This window comes from Paramisgurnus dabryanus, chromosome 15, assembly GCF_030506205.2.
Source record: "Paramisgurnus dabryanus chromosome 15, PD_genome_1.1, whole genome shotgun sequence".
Classification (NCBI taxonomy): domain Eukaryota; kingdom Metazoa; phylum Chordata; class Actinopteri; order Cypriniformes; family Cobitidae; genus Paramisgurnus; species Paramisgurnus dabryanus.
In genome coordinates this window covers 12,698,802-12,720,905 of record NC_133351.1, presented here as the reverse complement: position 1 = coordinate 12,720,905, position 22,104 = coordinate 12,698,802, and the positions used below count along the sequence as shown (strand labels likewise).

At 34.4% G+C, this 22,104-nt stretch overlaps 2 protein-coding genes across 6 annotated transcripts; one reads left to right on the top strand and one right to left on the bottom strand.

The window, feature by feature from the left end:
- Window positions 1-933: 933 nt before the first annotated feature.
- mettl21cb (methyltransferase 21C, AARS1 lysine b) lies at window positions 934-8,057 on the bottom strand. 4 transcript variants are annotated; one of them, XM_065251948.2, is made up of 7 exons: window positions 5,408-5,811; window positions 4,893-4,958; window positions 3,884-4,109; window positions 3,646-3,809; window positions 3,433-3,550; window positions 2,620-2,891; window positions 934-1,696 (listed from the first exon to the last, which is right to left on the bottom strand). In XM_065251948.2, the coding sequence occupies exons 3-7, from the start codon at window positions 3,891-3,893 to the stop codon at window positions 1,577-1,579; spliced, it is 684 nt and encodes a 227-aa protein (XP_065108020.1). In that variant the 5' UTR covers window positions 3,894-4,109; window positions 4,893-4,958; window positions 5,408-5,811; the 3' UTR covers window positions 934-1,576. The 4 variants fall into 4 exon arrangements, with proteins under 4 accessions (XP_065108020.1, XP_065108019.1, XP_065108017.1 ...); XM_065251947.1 differs by lacking the exons at window positions 3,884-4,109; window positions 4,893-4,958; window positions 5,408-5,811 and adding exons at window positions 7,691-7,825; window positions 7,913-8,057 and having other exon boundaries at window positions 2,620-2,806; window positions 3,429-3,550; XM_065251945.2 differs by lacking the exons at window positions 3,884-4,109; window positions 4,893-4,958; window positions 5,408-5,811 and adding exons at window positions 7,691-7,825; window positions 7,913-8,054.
- Window positions 6,051-20,356, top strand: jam2b (junctional adhesion molecule 2b). 2 transcript variants are annotated; one of them, XM_065251944.2, is made up of 11 exons: window positions 6,051-6,194; window positions 13,890-14,119; window positions 15,890-15,955; window positions 16,054-16,164; window positions 16,503-16,652; window positions 16,897-17,084; window positions 17,547-17,655; window positions 18,627-18,746; window positions 18,841-18,865; window positions 18,952-18,982; window positions 19,190-20,356. In XM_065251944.2, the coding sequence occupies exons 1-11, from the start codon at window positions 6,148-6,150 to the stop codon at window positions 19,226-19,228; spliced, it is 1,116 nt and encodes a 371-aa protein (XP_065108016.1). In that variant the 5' UTR covers window positions 6,051-6,147; the 3' UTR covers window positions 19,229-20,356. The 2 variants fall into 2 exon arrangements, with proteins under 2 accessions (XP_065108016.1, XP_065108015.1); XM_065251943.2 differs by having other exon boundaries at window positions 18,934-18,982.
- Window positions 20,357-22,104: the final 1,748 nt, after the last annotated feature.

The window sequence follows — 22,104 nt, the reverse complement described above, 5'->3', positions numbered from 1 at the left end:
CGGATCCACAATTCAGTTCGGCACTGCATGACGTCACCCATTAAAAGTAAATGGGAAGCATCAACGCTTACGCCCCATGTATTTATTTTTTATTTTTTTAAAGCATGAATCGGACAATAGATGCTCTTTAATTAAAAATCATGTTCCATGAAGATATTTTATATATTTCCTACTTTAAATGTAAATGTATTTAACATTGGTAATATGTGTTGCTAAGGACTTAATTTGGACAACTTTTAAGGCGATTTTTTTTTTTCAATATTTAGATTTTTTGCACCCTTAGATTCCAGATTTTCAAATGGTATCTCAGCCAATTTCCTATCCAAACAAACCTTATGACTAGATTTGTGGTACCGAGTCACATATTTCTTATTGAATTAGGACATTTGTGTTGGATGTGAGATTTTTAACAAACTTTTAAACCTTTTCCAAATCACACGTTTATCGCAGGTTTTTTTTACATTGCTTTGAAGCAACTTTATAAAACTGGGAAAACACGATTTCCATTTTGCATGGAAATGGTCCTTGAAAGAAGTAAATAATTATATAAGAGCAGGAGTTTTTTTTTAATCTAAATCACTGCAGCCAGATGCAATAAATAGTCACATCACATAAGCATTAATAAACTAAAGTTTATTTAAAATGGTGAAAAGCTTATTTGGCAGTGTGCACAGTCATAAGCATTTCAATAGCTTACTTCAGAACTTCTCCTCTCGTTTCTGCATTATTCCAATGTAAATCATGTACATAAACAAGCCGCCTTACTTCCTGAATGGCCTCTCCCATGGGCTTGTCTGTTGTAGCTGTTTAGACTAGCCTAATGTATACATTTACAGTGCCTTTCTATATACTTTGAATTTGTTTTGTTAAAATTTCTTTAATGCATAGGGATGCAGTGGTTTAGGTTCAAAAACTTGAGCATTTTACATAAAGCATGTTGCAAGAAGTTATTTAATAATAATAAAAAAGAAAGTATATGTAATGATTATGTAAGATTTAAAATCAAAACATGCTGATGCAAGTAAAGTTTAATAAATAGACTTAAATTACATGGGTTTCTAAAGTTATCAAACACAAAAATACAAAGGAATCATGGTTATTGTACATGTGGTATCTTCTTGAGTAGAAATGATTAAGCTCAACAGTTGGCTTCATTGATTGTAATTCTGCATCCCAGCCCACAGGTGGAGCATCGTCACTTCAGTGTTACTGGAATCAATTTTAAAGGGACAATTCACCCAAAAATAAAAACTGTTATCATTTACTCATTCTTTTGTTGTTACAAACCTGTTTAAATTTCTTTGTTCTCATGAACACACAAATATTTTAAGGAATATATCAGAGGCTTCCATAGTATTCTTTTTTTCCTACTATGGAAGTCAATGGGACCTTTGATTAGTTTTGTTGTAAACATTCCTCAAAATATCTTCCTTTGTGTTCTGCAGAGCAGTTAAATGAATTTATACAGGTTTGTGGCAAACATAGAGTGAGAAAATTATGAAAGAATTTTCATTTTGGGTGAACTGTCCCTTTAAAACTCTCTCTTATAGGTTCTCTCTTTCTGGCTTGATTTTGTTCACTTCTTTGCTGTGGCCTGGTAGATCCTGACCTCCTCTTGTGGGATGTCTTTCAGCAATGTTGTGTTAAAAGCATTTTTGAAGTTTTCTGTGAAGCACAGGTCAGACTGGAATCGTACCTATTGCAAATGAAACATGGACAGCCAGGTCTTTAAAGGGATAGTTCACAAAATATTTTTCTCATACACTTGTTGTTCTTAACCTGTATGAATTTATTTTTTCTGATAAATACAAAAAATATATTTTGATAAATGATGGTAAGTACACAGCTGATTGTAACCATTGACTTCCATAGTAGGAAAAACAAATATTATGGAAGTATTGTGATATATGATGATGAAGATATTTTGATAAATGATGGTAAGCACACAGTTAATTGAATTCCATCATATCTGTTTTTCCTACTATGGAAGTCAATGGTAAGCTGTATGCTTACCACCATTTATCAAAATAATCTTCTTTTGTGTTCATCAGAAAAAAATAAATTCATACAGATTCATAACAACATTAGTATGAGAAAATGATGACAGATTTTTTATTTTTGGGTGAACTATCCCTTTAATACTATACGTGTCATTTGTTTGAAAACACCTTATCATTACAATTATCCTATTTAGTTTCAATTAGAATAATATTTAAAGTCATCATAGCCCAATTGAAAGAATGGGAAATAAGTTAATATCATACACACACACACACACACACACACACACACACACACACACACACACACACACACACACACTTTTATTTACAATTTCTTACAACTTTTGCTTTTCATAGAAAGTCCTTATGTAGGCCCCATTCACATTTTGTCTATTTAGATATTTAAGTCTAAAGGATCTAAATTCATAGAAGCATGTCCAAGCTTTTGACTTTGTCAGCCCTCATAAAATTATTATGTTAGCTAAAAATATAAGTTAATTGGAATAACATGACCGACACGTGGCCGTATCCATTTACAGAGGAAAGCATGTGTGATTTATATCATGCTATATATCACTTCAGTGTGTGCTGTACTCATATAGACACTGAGTCTGACCTTATTCGCCCACAGCAGGGTGGTGCCAGGCTTGCAGAAGTGTTGCAAGGTGATAAGTAGATCTTCCAGATAGTTGTGATGATAGACCACGTCTGCACACATCACGTAGTCGTAATGGTAGACAGAGCTGGGAAAATGACGTGAAACGTCCCGACCCCATTTCAGAGCCGCCACCTGAGGTGTGTACCTGCAACGTCCCCGTGTGTTACGGAAAAGATTAAAGTTTAAGTTGCTCAGGACATCGGGGAGATCTGTGGCAGTGACCCAGGCACCTTTATGTTACAAAGGATGGACGAAACGTTATACATTTTAGTGTTAAGTTAAAACTGGTCAAATACATCATTTAAGGGATAGTTCACCCAAAAATGAAAATTCTGTCATCGTTTACTCATCCTCATGTTGTTTTAAACCTGTATGAATTTTTTTTTTCTGATGAACACAAAATAAGATATTTTGAGAAATTATGGTAAACACACAGAATATAGTGTCCATTGACTTCCATAGTAGGAATAAAAATATGATGGCATTTAATGTGTACCGTCAACTGTGTGCTTTCCATCATTTATCAAAACATTTACTTCATCACTTATCACAATACTTTCCTACTATGGAAATTAATGGACACTATATGCTGTGTGTTTACAATAATTTCTCAAAATATCTTCTTTGTGTTCATCAAAAAAAAAAAAAGGAATTCATACAGGTTTAGAACAACATGAGGATGAGTAAATGATGACAGATTTTTCTTTTTTGGGTGAACTATCCCTTAAAAGGTCAATAATAAAATCAACATATTTTGCATATCTTACCTACCCAGTAAAGTTGCCACAATGGACACCAAGCCTGTTCCCGCTCCAAGTTCAAGCACCGCCTTATCCATCAGGTCAACCTGTTCCCGGTTCTTCTCCAAGTACCGGCAAAGAGCCACAGCCTGTGCACACGTGCAAACACATGAAATTAGTACGTAAGCCAAAGAAGCTCCCTTTTCTCAAACATACTCATACAAAAGCCAACAAGAGTTCTTACGCCTGGCCAGATGACGGCACCAAAAGAGTCAAGTGATTCTCGGATGCTGATCTCCTGCCCAGTAAAGAAAAAGGTCTCGTTCCCAGGAGAATAGAAGATGCTGGGCTCCCAAGCATATCGCCTGTCCAGTGCCTCTTTCTCCATATCTTCACTCTCCATGTCCTCTGAAAATGAAACATCAGTAACACAGCAATACTTTTGCAATTTGTCGAACACTTGTATGCATGTAAATCTTTACCTGAATACATCTGGGTCTAAAAAAGCATTGAAAATCAGGATTTAATCCCAGAAATAACCTTCTAGGATGTTAAAGAACAATAAAACAAAAAGAAAATATAACAAAATGAAAGAAAAATATTTAGGATTGATTTACACTTTATTTATGAACTAAGACCTAGATTACTTAATCCTCAAATGGTCCTCGTTTCCTGTTTAAACTTATGTTCTTTGGGGTCTTTATGATCCTGAAATTGAAAGTATAAGAATTATATACATTTTCAATAATACAAATAATATATATTTTTTTGTGTTTACATTTCATCTATATAATAAAGCTGTGTTTTGAGAGATTTGTACAAGTACTTTTGTACCCATTTACCACAAAAATCCTCAACTACACCATTAGCTTGCATGTGAAATATAGATTTTTTTATGAAAAAAATCATTTAACCTGTTAGCCAGCACTTCTATTTTTGAGCATTTTCTGAAAAACGACAACTCCAAACTAAAACCTCTGCAGCTCTTAAACCCTATGGTCTATATTCATAATTCTGGTCTTGTTTGAAACTAGACACTTGACATATTGTTGCCTAATAGTCATAACAACTCAGAGTAGTAAAGAAACAGAGTAAAACAAGGTAAAATATACATTAAATGACTTCCGTTTTTCTTTAAATAACATTCACTTAGCAAAAAAGGTATGAAATGGTCATCTGAGACACCTGGGGACACCATATAGGTAAACTGAATGTCTGACCATGCTGTGATTCAAATTTGAGAATGATACTCCAAAAAATGTTGTTTCTGTGAGCTTTTATTTCAAAAAAGTCCAGGCGTCCTTTCAGAAAAAGTGCACTTGGAAACTCCAAATATACACATGATAACAAAATGACATGATTATCAAAAGAAAATGAGTCAGGACTACATATTACATGATGTATATCAATTCAGAACTTCTCTGCCCACCAAAGCACATAGAAAAAACTATTTCAGAAAAAAACATTTGCACATTATAACAAAATACTTGCTATTTTGAATGTGGTCGCTCATGAATGCACTCCAGATTCCAGTCCCCCTCTGTGTCAGCTGAAGACCTGTTACATAACATCAAAACACAACACAACACAGACACACACAAAGCAAGAGAGGATCTTAGTTTGAGTCAAAAGTTAGAGACATACAACTATTTGTATGAGAAACTATGATGTAATATACATGAACATAATACATACACACATACACACATTACATGAATATATTTATAATTACAAATGTCTTATGTTTGCCAAATAACCTATATTTCTCAGCTGGTAATACTCATATTTTCCACCACATATCTTATTTTCTAGTTTTTAGTTTGTATATTCTGTGCATTTGATTCATATAGCTATAAAAATGATCCATTTATATAACATGTCATAGAAAATGAAACCATGTAAAACTCGTATTTTAGTCATCTCCACTGTTACTTTATAATCAAAACAGCTAACAAGAAACAAGAAATGTAACGTAAAATAAATAATGAACAAAAGAATCCACTTACTTTATCCAAGCGAGCGCAGCTGAGCTCATAGTCCGGTCCATCTCTCGTCGACGACGCGGTTTGTTTATATCCAATCTTGTATTTTTGCTCCGCGATCATGCTCTTTATCAACTTCTCCAAAACACTCTCAACACAAACAAGTCCTCTGCAGTCGACAATCCACAATGGAGATGTTATATCTAACCTTTGAGAGGTTTCTCAGCGGCTCCGGAGAGCCTAGCCGGCTGCTATGCTACCCAAACAAACAAACGCGCACCGAGGGGGCGTGGGCATTTCTCTGCATGCGCTTCTGTAGATTTGCGCAGAAGTACACTTTACTGACGTAATTTGAATCCTTGTAATCGTTTCATGATTGGTTACTACCCCTGCCCATCAAAACTTTGCTGGCTAAGCATTGGCTGGCTTTGTTTTGGCGTAATCCAGTCAAAAGCCTATGGTTAGCTGAAGGACATCTCTTTGGGCAAATCGGTGTTCGCGTCACATTTTGAGTTGTCAAACCTTATCTGATTGAACAAAACAGAAAAATAGGGCGGGATCTTTATCGGAAGAGTCTAACGAAGCAGGAAGAGATGGATTTTCACTGATAAAACTCGATATTTGATAGAAAATAAACATGATCGATCATACTTAGCGGACGCGCGGATGTAAACAAAGGAGGATATTGCTGGATTTCTCACTATTTTTCATTGTTTTGGATTAAAACGTGGGATGCTTTTTGAAGAGTGGACCCTTACATTGCAATGTACGTTGAATTGTCAGAAATTATCAGAACCATATGGCAAGACATGTGAGTACCCACAAATTTTTTTATATGCATTCCGTCTGCATTTTATTTAATCTTATCCACACCAGTGTATTGATTGCAAAAATAAGCTCAGAACATGAATTTTGAGTGTTTAAACTTTCAAATAATGTAAAGTTTATGATTGTTGATTGAATATTTGATGTTAAACAAAGTACAAAAACACGTAAAAACGCCCCCTAGGGACCGCCGCCGGGCCGGTGCGTGTTAAGAAGTTTTTAAATGATTATCTAAATTTAATTTAAATTGTTTGCATATTAATCTAGTTGTTAGGTGTAGAATTCCACCTTTTGCTGGTTAAAGAGAAAAGCCTAAAGAAATTACACTTTAAGAAAGAAATGACTTTGACCAGCAGAGGGCCATAGAAAGCCATTCATTTTACTGGATACGGCCAACTGCTCACGTAACTACTTTAGTGACACATTTTGTGAATTTATGTATATAAACGTAAGAAAGGACATTAAAAATGAATATTATTTCAAATAGTAGAATTTTTTGTAGTTTTTGATGCATTTTGAAGTGCCACAGAAAATTTGACTAAATGAAAGTGTGTGCGTGAAAAGGAGAGAGAGCACATATGTGAGTGTCTGTGTGTGTACATGACACCCCTATATTTTTTTATGCATTTGCGGCTGATTTTATTTGCCAAATTCTATACAAATGCTTTCCGTGGCAGTCATACCTGTATGTGTTTGTATGAGCATGTTTTCTACATTGCATTTGTGCACAAGTACCAGGCCTTTATTTCTATGTGGAAATTTTCAGATTTATGCTGAAAAATTTATTGATTTTTTGACAAATGGAAAAAAATGTGTATTTCCCATTCATTTTCAATTGGGATCACAAACAAGGCCATTTTTTTGTGTACGTATAGATAGATAATGTAGGAAAAGTCACAAAATTGTAATTCTCTGAGATGAAGGAAACCACTAATGAAATGTGTACTTAATGATGAGACTTCATTAATTAATGATTGTGCATGCCTGAACTCATTACTAGTTCATAGTAAGAATTAATTTAGTTATTAGTTCATCATGATTTATGAACCCTTATTATAGTTACCCAGGATTGTGTACCAAAACTGAACCCAGTGAATTGTAATCGACTCCATTGTTGGGTTGTTTTAACCCATTGTTGGGTCAAATGCACTGTAAAAAGTGAAAGTTGGATTAACTTAAAAAAAATGCTCTAATTGGCAACACATAAAATTAGATTTATTTTAAACCTAAAATTTTAAAGTCGAAAATGTACCAATTCAAGTAATTTTGTAAAAGTTTTTACTTTAAAATGTTCACTTAATGTGAGAACATTTAAGTTGAAAAAAATATATTTTTAAGTGATAGGCCTACCATATGAAGTATTTTTTTATAAGTAGATCCAACTTTCACTTTTTACAGTGTGTAAACATTTTCTAATGGCTGGGTTTGTCATTTTCTGACTGGGTTGAAAATACCCCAATGTTTTTAAGAGTGTACTCTTACCTTCTTCTGCGATGTTTACTGGTGGTTTCACAGAGTCTGGCTGCTTCATCATGAGTCCATTATGCTGAATATGTTGACCTGGCTGTCCTTCTATCTCCATCATTTAAGTCCAGAAATCTCAGAGCAGCTAAACAACTGTCATGTTGAAAAATTCAGATGAATTTCAGAAGAATTTTTGGTTATTTTAGTTCAAAACATTTCCACATAAACACAAAAACAAACCTGAGGCTTGACAGTCAACATCCTCAGGGCAATTTGAAATTTATAAAGCGGCAGCATCTTTCTGCCCCACCCATAGATCCACTGGGCTAAACTTGCATAACAGAGAGAGAGGGAGAGAAAGAGAGAGAGAGACCATTGCATTTGTGACTTTGTTAAAGCACCGGCAAATCCACTTAATTCCACAGCTCTGTGTGAAATCCTGTCCTCTGACATTGTTGATCCCTCTTGCTAGTTCTGCTGTTTATGAATTTTTGACTGTGCATGCAAGAGGACAAATGGCCATATGTGTTTCGGTTGGTGCATATATTAAACCGTCCACACGTATCACATGTAGCGTTGAATTCGGACCTCCTTGGAGGCATATCCCTTTACAGTACCTTCAGCCTGGGCAGATATACTGTGTGCCAGTCATGAAAAAGTTCTGTGGGCACTTTGGAAGCTAAAACTGGGGTCCAATAACAGCTCTGCTCTCTGAATATTTCGAAGAGCTGTTTCTCTCCTCTATAAACACAGATGGTAAATGAAAGCCTGGAGGCTTTTCAAAGCCAGCATGAGTGTTTTTACTGTTTGGAGAAAGATGACCTAACAGTCAGATGGAATTAGACATTAGAGATAATCTGAGACTGAACTATGGCAGTGAAACATGTAGATGTTGAACATACTAAAGCAATGAGCAATGTGTGCATGAGGGTGTTTGCAAAGTTGAAATCACTCTTATTGCTTGCTGCTTTTAAAAGTGATATCAAAGTTGCTGAGGTGAATGATTTCCAAGCAACATAGCAATCTTGCCCTCCAATTATAAGTTTTGCTTATCGTTTAAGAAACGTCCATCCATACTCATAACCATATAACACGTCCTGAGAGTCTCAGTGACCTACATAGCAGAGATTATATAAGTCACTGAATCTTTCTAAGCCCTTGAGTCATTCTTCCAGCGGGACATATGAGCTCATGAGACCTCTGTAAAAGAATACTGCCTTTCAAGTTGACCATTTGATTCCAGAAGACTTGATAAAAAGTCATAAAGTTAAATGACACTTTACTGATGTAAATACTCAAATATGTATCATTCTTGTTAGAGAAACCAGTATGGAGTGTGCTAGGGGTGAGTTTAGCTGCATGGTATTTTGGCAAACCATACAGGCAACGTCCAAAATTCTTGTAAGGTCTCCTATCACATATCTGAACACAACATATGAGTATGAAATAGAGATGACATATTCATATACTGTACAGTATAAAACAGATTAATTGATGTTTCAAAGGGATATAAAAAGGTACAGGAATAGTAACCATTGTTTAATACTGATCCAATTCAATCCAGGGATGCTCAGAGTTTATCCTGTTTATAAACAAACCAATGCACATCATTGACAGATGCATGAATATCAAACTGTCATTTAACAATACAATCTGTTTTATTTTTGCACAGTTGATGGCACCCATTGGATTACATTGCATTTGTTTATCCTATACTGTGGAAGTCAATGCATGCATCAACTGTGTTACCATCATTTATCTCTTTAAAAAGAGGTCAGAAGTAACACGTTGACTTAAGCCATTAACACCAGCTGCACTGCATCCTGGGTCTGAGCTACAGTACTTATGAGAACTGAAAATGTTAAAATATGCATTGTGATCATACAACTGTATCAAAGTTTTAACCAAAAATGTCGCTATAGGGGCCCACTTTTCTGTTGCATACTCTACATATAAGGCCCAGAGAAAATGTGGCACACTAAACAAAAAACTGTCCAGTGTCAATTGAATAATAGTTAGGGGCCTGCATATTATCAAAGATTATATAACATGGTTGTTTTGTTTTGACAAAAACTTGGTTAGGTTTGGTTGGAGAGGTCTTATTATTGGAGAGATTAGTTATTATGGGTGGTCCTTTCGAGTTTAAAATGCCTTAAACCATATTGCTTTAGAGTATGTGCATGTTAAAAAGATGCCAGGTACATAAAGACTGCAAGTGTAATGGTCCTACTCGCATCTTCCCTGGCGATCGGTCCAGCATGGGAGTTGGTCACTCTAACAAGAAGGCCATGACCTCTAGCATCTCTGTTACACAAGCATTACTTTGTAATGGCTAGTGTGGTTTTTGCTTTAGTCACTGCAAATCCCCCTCTGACACTCGGTTGCAAGACGCACAGCAGCTGGGGTTAAAATGAAAACTGGCATGATAACAATGTGTTTCAAAGTGTGTTTGAATGAGGTGGTGATAAGCTTTAGATGTTTTAATAGTAATATGTAGCCTATATGAATCATTTGCAAAAATCTGGTTTTAAAGGCTCTCAGCAGCTGATTCACTCATTATAATCTTTAAAGGAAAACTTTTTACTATGTTTTACTATGTACGTCAATTTAGATGAATTAATACATACCTATCTTTTTTCAATGCATGCACTTAATCTTTGTGCAGCGCTTCGTGAATGTGTTAGCATTTAGCCTAGCCCCATTCATTCCTATGGCTCCAAACAAAAGTTTTATTTTGTGCCACCATACTTACTCGTGTAACTACTCATTTAACAGTCTTTAAATAAGGAAAACATGGAAGTGTTTTGTGGCTTCTAAATTCATTCCTGTTTGGATCCTAAGGAATGAATGGGGCTCGGCTAAATGATAACACATTCACAAGGCGCTGTACAAATATTAAAAGTGCAAGAACTGATAAAAGATAGGTATGTAATAATTTGTCTAAGTTCAAGTAAGAACATAGTAAAATATTGAAACATTGTGGTGTTTTCCTTTAAGACCAGCGATCTGAACAGATTCTTTCTTTCAGAAATTAAAGTTAAAATGTTTTAATGGCAGGTTTAGCTTTATGACAAACTCTAGATGTGTGTGTCAGACCAGACTGGCTCTCTCTTTATCCTTTAGATGATGCATTGAAATATGGAAATTCTGGCATTCCTGGGCAGATGATGGGATGGAAAACAGTCTGCATGACAAGCTCATCAACACACATCAAAGCCTCTGTGAGCTTTAGCATGCAAGCTTTGTAAGGATTTAACATTGGCCTTTCATTTGACAGCTAAACTACAGCAGTTCAATATCAATTTTAATAAAATGCATTAATTATTACTCTTAAATATGTAAAATAATAACATTTTATAGTAGTGTTTTTTTGTAAACCATTTCCCAGCTTTAGTCCAAGACACATAGTTGTGTTAATTAGGATGTTTCTTGTTCATAATATTAACAAAATAACACTAATTAACAAAACATTAAATTAACTTTAATAAGTTATTAGATATATGACAATATCACATATTTCACAATCGTTATATATTATAGAGAGGACAGAGGCCATGGCCATCACAGTCCAATTACACAAATACTTATCTAGCAATAATGTTTTAGGTTGATTTTAAATTTAAAACACATGTTGATACCAAATGGTCCCATTGTAAACTTTATATTAGTAAGAATTATTACAATAACATCTGCATTCTTATTCAAAAACTACTGTCTAGCAGGGAGCTGTGTAAGGTAAGCTGCAGAAAAGCACTCTGGTACATCATTGAATCATATAAGAAGGAAGCAGAAACAGTATAGTCTTTAAATGTATAATGAATGTATAGCTATGAAGGCAGAAGTGACATTGATATAGTCTAATGATACTGAGAAGAGTTTAGGTGCACTGGAGGAGTTATATATCATGTGCTATAGGATTATCTGTGTTACATGTTCAACTTTTTATTGGTAGAAATTGTTGTTCAAGATTAAGTTACACAATTGTCATTGCCTACATTGTTATTTAGGCTCTCCAGCCAAGCTCCACTGTGCTCTTTTCAATCATATACTGTAAACCGGTTGCCTATAAATAGTTGTGTGACTAGAGGGACAGAAATAAAACAAATAGAAGATATGAATACGCATTAGAAAGTATAAACAAATAAATTAGGTATTTCAGTCTTACAATCTATTTGCAAGTGCAGCCACCATTCTGGTCTATAAGCTTCATTATATGGCAATGGATATAGATGCTTATTACATTAGGCAGGGGTAGCTTACTGTAAAACTAAGAAGAAATTAAGTGCTTATAGGGAGAAAAAAATCCCTCTAAAATGCATATAGTGTTATTTTTTATTATTAGAACTATATGACATAGTTACAAGAAATAATCAGAAATTAAAAGATTTCAAAATGTTGGATTAAAACGTTTGAGATCACGAATGCATATTTTTGACATTCTTTTCAAACTGAATACAAAATTATGATAAGTAAAATGAAATGAACCGAAATTTAATTTAAGCCACTCTGTATTGGGGCCTCTAGTAAAGCAACCCTACTACAATCCTGCCTCCATGTGGACATATTACCACATTACAATCATCTTTTGATTGATTATTGCAATTTCATGCTTATTCATCATGTTTATTCAGGCCAAGCAACATAACAAAAACAGAATATTTAACACTGCTTCATATCTAACTTGAAAAAGAAAAAATAATAATTTTAACGTTTTCTTCCAACATTCAGTCTGATTCAAAGGCTGTCCCTCCAAACCAGCGCGGCAGATTAAATTATATTTTTGTCTGAGCAATGAATTTCTCATTTTATTCGTCTTATCTCATTAGTTTAGTAGGTAGACTGAGTAACGACGTAATGCTACAATATCTTAATTTAAACCATATGTAAACCAAGTAGTTCTACTCTCTCATCTCAAATTATTGCAGTACCACTGTCTGCCGGTAGGTGCCTCCCAAGCACAAACATAAAACTCTTTATTATCATAAAATCTGATTACATGTCAATGAGAGCTCGACAAGTAGTAACATTTGAGTGATATAAACTTTTCATGACGAAAAATAAAATGTAAACGGTTGTTGTATTGTTAAAACGCAAAATGACAAAATTGGAATTCGAACTAGCCTATATATAACCTAAACATTTTACCACCAAAATATTGACGTAGCTAGCCTATTTCAAAAATTTTTACTTTTTGCCTTTTTTTTACTTTCAATGCAACGTAGATGACAAATATTCTACAAGTTTTACGAGTAACGTCCATTTTCAAACACATCGTTCCTGTTCCTGCCAGTTTACTTGTTTTAGATTGAGCCTGATTTGCGAGTTATGTAGTTTAGTAGTGTAGTTTCATTGATAAATTTTCATTGGTAAATAATTCACCATTATGAATAGTCAATTAAGTTCAATTTGACTCGTGTGAAGGGCCAAACACAGAACGTTCCCCTATATTTTGGTTATTTTTGGGAAATAAATAACGTTATTTTTCTGCAAAGAAAACTTTCTTGGCTAACCAAAAACAAACCTTGGAAAATAACGTTATGGGAACCAAAAACTAGGTTTGGGGAACGTTTTGAGAACAAAAAATTGTTATCTGTGTAGTCCCCCATAGATTTATATGTAGTATAAATACACAAGGACATATGAAACAGTAAAATCAGTGTATTGTTTTATATTCTCATATTTCGAACTTAATCAAAGGTTAAAATGCAAACTTAAAATGAAACAATTCACATTTTTTTTAAAGACTTCCCTGAATAGTCTTATTTAAATTGATAAGTTTTTTCATGAATCATGCAATGGCCGGGACCATATTATTATTATACAACATATAGTTTTAGCGACAAAATTAATTTGTGAACGTTTTCACAAATTAGTCTTTATCTAAAAAATGTAAATTGGCATGAACACTGACGCATGTTGATTGAAAATAGCCGTTAATTGTAAAAAAAAAAAACCGTGTATTAATCATCTTCTACATTCAACGTCTAGAATAATAATAAAAAAATTGCACATTTTCGTTTATTTTTATTTTTAAAAAAAAATGAAGGGACGCAAAAGTACACGGACCTCATCATACTTCAAATAATAAAAACATTTAAAATGTGCAGAAACAACTTGATTTCTAGAGCTGAAACATAAACCACTAACGCCGTTACATTCAGCCTCAAGTGAAGAATTCATTCCCAGACTGTGTCTCATTAATAGCATCACTCTACAGGTTTCTCTGCAGGTATATTTTGGTTCATGTGATTGACTGCAGGTATTTCCGCTCAGAGCATCTGCGCTGTGCCCGCGCAGTGTTACGACAGGATCGCGCAGACGCGCACCCATCTTCAAGAACTTTAGAAAAGTTCATCAGTCTCCATGAGCTTTTGGTTCAGACGGACAGCCTAAGGATGACACTAACACGGAGATTAACTTTACCTGCTCTTCTCATGCTGATCAACTGTAAGTACAGTAATGTTTGCAACTTTTTCAATGTCTGATGCTTGAACCCATGTAGTTATTTAGTTCGGAAGTTTTGAAATCCCTAAATGCTATGCGTGTGTTTGTGTGTGTGCGTGCGTGTCTGTGTGTGTGTACAAAAATTAAGCTTATTCAAAATGTTTTACCCAAATGTATAAAATTATCATATTTATATAGCTAAAATATAGCATGAAACAAAAAATAATTAAAACATTTTTAAACATTAGAAGAACCATATAAATACTAGTCATAGTTAAAGTCCATTCATTTTTTAATGAAATCATTTTCTTTAGATATGTTTTCACTGCTTTTTAATCGTTGTTATTTAAAAGATGGATGGATGCTTTGAAGGTAGTTATAGAGTTAGACACAAACATTCTGAGCAGCATCTGAACACATGGGATCTGTGGGTGATAAAATACCTGTGATGATGTTGTCCAGATCTAAGCATCACTTTCATGTGCCAGTGACCCTTTTATGTGATCAATACATCTTATCTGACTCTTGTGTATTGGTCATTATCATAAAGATTATTGTTTAACCAGCATACCTCGATCCCATCCAGTCGATATAATTATCTATATTCCTGTGCAAATGATATAACAATTATAAGCATGGGTATTATAAAGTAATTTAATGTTTAGTTGATTTTGCTTTACATTTTCGATTGCATTATTATTTATTGCTAACTGTAAGGTTTCAGGCCATTGTGCTGGTATGGGTTGTTATTATCCTGTGCAGTGGTTTGTGATTTTAACTAAAATCTTCTTCTTTCAGCAGATGGGGTTTTACGTAAAAGAACTATCTCCCTTTTTCTTATCTAATATGAGGTCAGTTCTCTGACACTGTATAAATGCCAATTAGGTTTACAAAGAGGGAAAAAACAGAAGAAAGAATTTCCCCTCTGTTTCTGTGTGTTAAAAGGTTATCAGGCTTGCTTTGGGTTGCCACCCCCACTATCCAGACTATGTCAGAACATCCATTACATGAATTCCTACACATCTCTGTTCCTGGCACGGCCAGAGATCAACACGTGCACGTGCTTGTAGCAAAAGCCGGCATTTTTATATGAATCACCTCAGACAAGTGTTTCATTAAATTTAAACTGAAAGCACCCATGCATAGAAATTAATTGATACTATTGTTAAATCATGTATTGCTAAACGGACCATTAAAACATGGACTGCAAGTCGTCACAGTACGTTGTGTAAAAGTTCCAGAAGTCAGCATGCTACTGTCATGCTCAAAAGAAAAAAGATTAGAAAGAATGTACTAAAAGACAATTGTTGACTTCAATAAAATAAAACTGTGACATTCTGCAGAGACTGTGCATGCATAAATCCATGCATGCAACGAGACTATCTGCAGGTTTACCTGCACATCCACACTGATTGCTCAGTTTGCTCGTGTCCATACAATAAACACCAGCTGACCAGAATTCTGTGAAAAAAATCACATTTATATGCACATGCATGAATTTTTTTAAGCTGTTACGTAGGGAAAGACTTTGACTATATTTATGCATTTGACAGATGCTTTTATCCAAAGCGATTTATGTTGCATTATATCTGTTCTCTGGGTTCAGACCCATGACCTTATGTGTAACTAACGCAATACCACTGAGCTATACAGGTACACCGGCCTTAATAATAACCTAATCTTTCATTTGTCCCTGTATGAAGGCATACAACGGATATCACAAGCAATGATATTAATGCTGAGTGTTAATCTTGAATCTCTTCTCCTCTTCAGTTCTTATTTCAGCTTGTGTTACTGTGACAACCAGAAAGCCAAAAGTGGAGGTGCATGAAAACACAAGTGAGCTGATTATACTTCATATAATGGGCTGACAATGTTTAGTTGAGTTATATAAGAGCTTTTAGACCATATGACACTTTATCTTTTCTTTGCGAAAGATGCTGTACTCTTCTGTGAGTTCAGGACCGAGAGAGAAACCAACCCTCGTGTTGAATGGAAGAAGAGGGGGAGAGATGTATCGTATGTTTATTTTGATGGTGAATTTACAGGTGGGTTGTTGTTTTGCTTTAAACATACACTCATGGGGCGGTTTCCTAGACAGGGTTAAGATTAATCCCGGACTAGGCGTTAGTTATACTGGGACATTAAAAATGTTTTTACAAACATACCTTACCATTTTTTGAGACAAAACAGTGGTACTGATGTAAGATATGTCCGTGCAAGATGTTTTAAAATTAAGGCAGCTCAAACATGCATTTTAGTCTGGGACTAGGATAAACCCTCTCCCATTCATTTTTTATCTCATTTTGTTAAATACATCCTTGAAATTTTCTCTCTGCGTGTTTTAAGCAAACCTTCATTTCTTTTTGTATCTTACAACAACCAGATTCCTTTAAGGGCCGTGCATCCATTGAAGGGGCAACAGTGACCCTTCGTGGTGTTACACAGAACGACTCAGGAGTGTATCAATGTGAAGTCTCAGCCCGCCATGACGAAATCAAGTTGGGGGAGGTCATTGTCACTCTTAGTGTGGTTGGTGAGAGCTTAAAATATCTATTTTATTGTCTTTTTGATTTATTTATCTTTATGCACTTGGCAGATATTTTTATCCAAAACAGCTTACAGTACATTACAAGGTATACATTTTTATCAGTATGTGTGTTCCCGGGCTTCAAACCCATGACATTTTATGCTACTAATGCAATGCTCTACCATTGAGCTATACAGAAGCACATTCATCTAATAATGATGATGTAATGAAAGTGTTTTTATGCAAACAGTGCCGCCACATGCTCCATCATGTGATGTCCCAGAGACGGTCATGAGAGGTTCTTCTGCTGAACTGCGCTGTAAAGACAAGCTGAGTGTTCCTGACACTACCTACAGCTGGTATAAAGACAACAAACCATTGAGTACAGCTCATCTCCCTGAAATTAACTACAGCCTGGACCCCAAAACAGGGACTCTGGTTGGTGCAATGCTGTAATTAGGCTGCCTAATGATTAGTCACGACTAATCGTTTGCAGAATAAAAAATTGTTTACATAATTATTATACACAGTACATCAACAAATGTTATGTATATAGAAATACAAACACATGTATAATTTTAAGAAAAAAATATATTTATATAATAAATATTTATATTTATATATGGTAAAAAGTATACAAATGTTTATACACATGCAAATATTTCTAAAATATATACATGCACGTGTGTGCATTTATATATATACATAATTATTATACACATCACACACATTTATGTTAACAAAAACTTTTATTCTGCAAACGATTAATCATTAGGCAGCTCTGTAATCTCTTTCCATAACATGGACAATGTTTTAAGTCATTCTGAGGCCCTCTTGGAAGTTTGTTAAAGTTCATTTTTGTTTACATCCAATATTTGCTTCCTTTGTCATTTTGGGCAGAAATTCAAGAGTGTGTCAAAATCTGATGAGGGACAGTATCGATGTGAAGCCTCCAGTGGGATGGGGGCATCTAAAAGCTGTGCAGGTCAACTTATGAAGATAACAGAATGTAAGTAAAGATTAGTTAGCGAAAGTCATTTTAAAGAGGTAATCTAAAATAAATCAAAGTTAAGTGATCATTTAAAGGGTTAGTTCACCACAAAATGACGGTTTTATCATAAATCATTTCAGAACACATTTTTAGATATTTTTAATGAAAACCGAGAGGCTTGTGACTCGGTAATAGACTGGAGTTTAATTCACAATTCAGACACAGAATACACTGGCAATTTGTTTATTTACAGGCTGTTTAGGTATGGTTTACAATGTTTGCAAAATAACTTAAATTAAAAAAAAAAAACAAGAAAAAAAACCATTGCCATCTACGTCAGCAGCATGCATGTGTCGTAGTCTGCTTGTGAACGTGCACGCACTGAAGGACCAAGGAGTACAAATTGTTGAATAAAAGTGTTTGTTTTGTTTTCTTTGCAACCAAAAGTGTTCTTGTTGCTTGATTATTTTATTATTGAACTACTGAGGGAACATGGGCCTTTTTGGAGATGTCTTTCATTCTTTTCGGGGAAACGAATTGCGAATCAATCTGCAGTCTATGGGACAGTCACAAGCCTCTCGGTTTTCATCAAAAATATCTAAAAATGTGTTCTGAAGACAATTTGAGGACTTGAGAACAGCGTGCGGCCCCCCTTGTGTACGCCACATTCCTTCACTTCTCCCCCAAAGAAAATGTATGATAAAAACTGTTTAAATTATACAAATAGTGCTGCTGGTTAGTAGTCTTATTTTTTTGTTGTAGTTACACAGAATTCATGATAAATTAATGTATTGTATAAAATGTCATAAAACTGGGGCCACCAGTATGATAAAATTGTCATTTTGGGGTGAACTAACCCTTTAAAATTAAACAATAGTACAGTGGACTTGATAGAATTTTTTTTTTACAAAATGTTATCAACCTATTAACCTGACAGTTCTGTGTCAAGGGTTCTTTGTGATATGACCAAATATTTTTTTGTGTTTCAGTTGAGCTGAACCTGACATTAGTTATAGCTGTAGGACTAGGAGTCTTTTTCCTCCTCCTTTCATGCAGTCTTGCCATCTGTCTGTGCTGCAGACATGAATGCTGTTATAGCTGTCATCGCAGTAAGTTTTAAAACCTTCAAAGTCTATACGAATAAACTTTATTTTCCTGTTTATTATCAAAGATTTCTTGATTTTCTAATGCATTTACCAACAGAGAGTACAGGAGGAACAAAGCAAAAGTAGGTATCTTGTGCAATACACCTAACAAAATATAAACCTATTTGTGACCTCTAACATTTAAAAAAAGATGGTTATGTCTTTTCAGAGCTAAGCCCTACGACAACCATCCAACAGATGTAAGTTTTTCCTACTTTTGTTCTTATAGTAATTCATGCATCAAACTAATATTAAAGGTGAAGTGTGTGATTTCTGTGCCCCCAAATAAGACCGTTCCCACGGTTTTCCCCAAGTGCTTCCTTTGTCTTTCATTGGTCAGACAAACATATAATAATACTTAATATAAATAAATGATAATCTTTGTCCTTGTTCATTTGTCTCCTTAGCCCAAATATTACAGACACACGCAGTCTTTTGTGCTTTGAAGAGTGTGGAGACACGAACACGCACACTTGTGATGACCGAGTTTACTACTGAAGTGCCTTGCTGACCCTCTAGTTTGAAACAATAAATGGAAACTGAAGTCTCTGATATAATTTTAAATGGTGTAGTTCTAGTATATCAATACATCTGATGGTCTTACACTTTGAATGCTATATTACATCAAGTGTGCTTCTACAGTGCCCAAGGCATAAGTATCGAGGCAGAAAGACAAGGTTTGCTGTGGGGACATGGAATTTGTAAGATGAATATGAGGCAAAAGTACAGAATGTTACATTTTATGTTTATATGTGAACAATAAATGCATCAGGACACAGTTAATAACTTAACACTCGTGAGACAAGAGTTTTGATAGAAGTATTAAAATACAAAAGTGTTGTTCCATCGAGTTGGTAAAACAGGTGAAAAATAAAATGACATTCTTTTGTCTCATATTCACCTTTTAATGCTTAGATATTTCTTGACTTCACAACAAAAAGGGCTAATTTTGCCTTTATTGTCCCAATACTTATGGAGGGCACTATGTGTGTTTCTGTTCTTTGGTCCAGTGTTCCATTTTATCTGAACAATTCATGAAAGACTCAAAGTTAGTTTCACCTAATTCTATTTTACTGTGAAAACTTCATTTATTTGAACCCTTGTATGTCATACCAAGAAAATGCTATTGATAAATGTTTTCAGATGTTAACTTTTTTAATCAAGCGATTGAACATGCAACTACAAAATTGGTGATCAAATTGATTTGTAAGGTAACAACACCGAACAGATGTCTAATAAGATGTTTGGATCGTAACTGAATCAGTGTTTAGAAATTAAATGAAAACATCATGACTTGATGTTCATCCCAGGTGAAAAAGTAGTACACCTCCATAGTGAACTTAAAGTGCTTTATTTTCGCACACTAATTTTGTACTTAATATACAAAAAATTAATCTTTACTTCTTAAGATGTTCTTAAGATTATCTAAGTGTACTTCACTCTGCTATTTTGAGACACTGTGAATATGACCTAAAATGTACTTTTAACGTAATATCTCTGTATTAAAAAAATGTATTTAGTTAACACTTGTATTAAACTTGAACTCAACTTTCATACAAAGATGGGTTCAGGTTTACTACAAGTGGTACCTAAATACATTTTTAGCACATTTTAGTTCATATTTATGGTGTCTCAAAATAGCACAGTGAAGTATACTTAGATGATCTTAGGAACATCTTAAAAAGTACTAAAGATGAATTTTTGTATATCAAGTACAATAGTGTGCGAAAATAAAGCACTTTAAGTACACTATGGAAGTGTACTACTTTTCACCTGGGATGTGACAGTTATCTCTGTTATAGGTAAAATTGCATTTGCTTGTTGATTAACATGTTTTGATTTTTTTATATTTATTTGGTTAGGCAGATAATATGCCAGTTAAATGAAACAGCAATGTCAGCAAACATTGTTTCCATGTTTATTCATTAGCTTCTAGACAGTTAAAACCCACATTGTAAAAATACTTAACTGTTTTCGGTTATGCTTCTCCTTTCACTGTCAGCTACTTGTCGTGTGGTTCAAAGTTAATCCTTTTAGTTGAACAATTGTTGATCATCATCAAGAGGTTTGTGTGTGTGCATCTGCTTCTGACAAATTTGCTTATTGCGATTGTTTATAGTTCTCAGATAGAAAAAATACAACATGCATAACATTGTTTTTTTAAACTGATACACAGAATAAGAATAAGTGGCCCTAAATCTTTTTATTTTTTATTTTACTGAAGTAATAACACAACTTGCATTATGGTATTTTATAACCAATTGACCTGTAAATTACATTAAACATTTACATACTGTATAAAAGTAAACATTTATATCCTTTGTAACATAAACTTCAAAGTGACTGTTGCTGATAAAGAAATACAAATACATGTTGGCTGCAGTGATCCACAAATGATTCAACAATTTCAAAACTGACTTTTTACATCAAGTTTATTTTGAAATCTAAATTTTGCAATGATGCCACATTAGTCACTGTAACAAGACTAATCATTTTGGTCAAGCATCAAAATTCAATGACTTAATAAACTAATACAAATGTCATAAAACAAACAGAAATACACTGAAATGAGCAGCAAACAATCAATAATATGCAGTGATAAATTAAGGCATGTGTAAACATTTTGCAGTGTCACATTTTCAGAAAAATCAGAAAACAAGTCAATAAATTAAACAGAACAGCAATTAATAATTTATAAAACAAAGAGTAACAAATAGTAAAATAAAAATAGGACACGTTTCATGAAATATTGTTTATGAATTAAAGCACACAAGGCAGTGGATAGTACTAACAGTGTGTGCCTTGCAAATGGGAATTTTACATTTTTGGCACATCGTGCAAGTTTTTCTGTTTTTTTTCTCTTTGTCACATACCTGACACCTTTTCCTCTTGGGGAGGCAAGGCTGTGGTCTTTTCAAATGTTGTGCTTCCATTAACACACTGAGAGAAGCTGGCGTGCGGGGAACAAACTGTCGTCTTTCCATTAAGGGAAACACGAGAGCACTCCCCAGCTCTTCCAGAAAGAGTCTCCTTCTATAGCTCTTCCCTTGATTCCATAAAGGATTTACTTCCGTCCACACCACAAATGCATTGTAGGCAGAGACATCCAACATGCTGTAGAAAATTGCCATGGACCAACGACATGTTGATCTTTTACAAGAGTATCGGTCAAGAACCTGTAAAAAAAATAAAAATTCCTCATCAGCTGTAACACATGACAATTTACATCATATGCGTCTTTCATTTGCACACAGATGCACAAAAGCTACAAAATGTGGTAAAATACCTTGTAAAGGTTGTTAACTCCGTCTTTGGTCCGGTT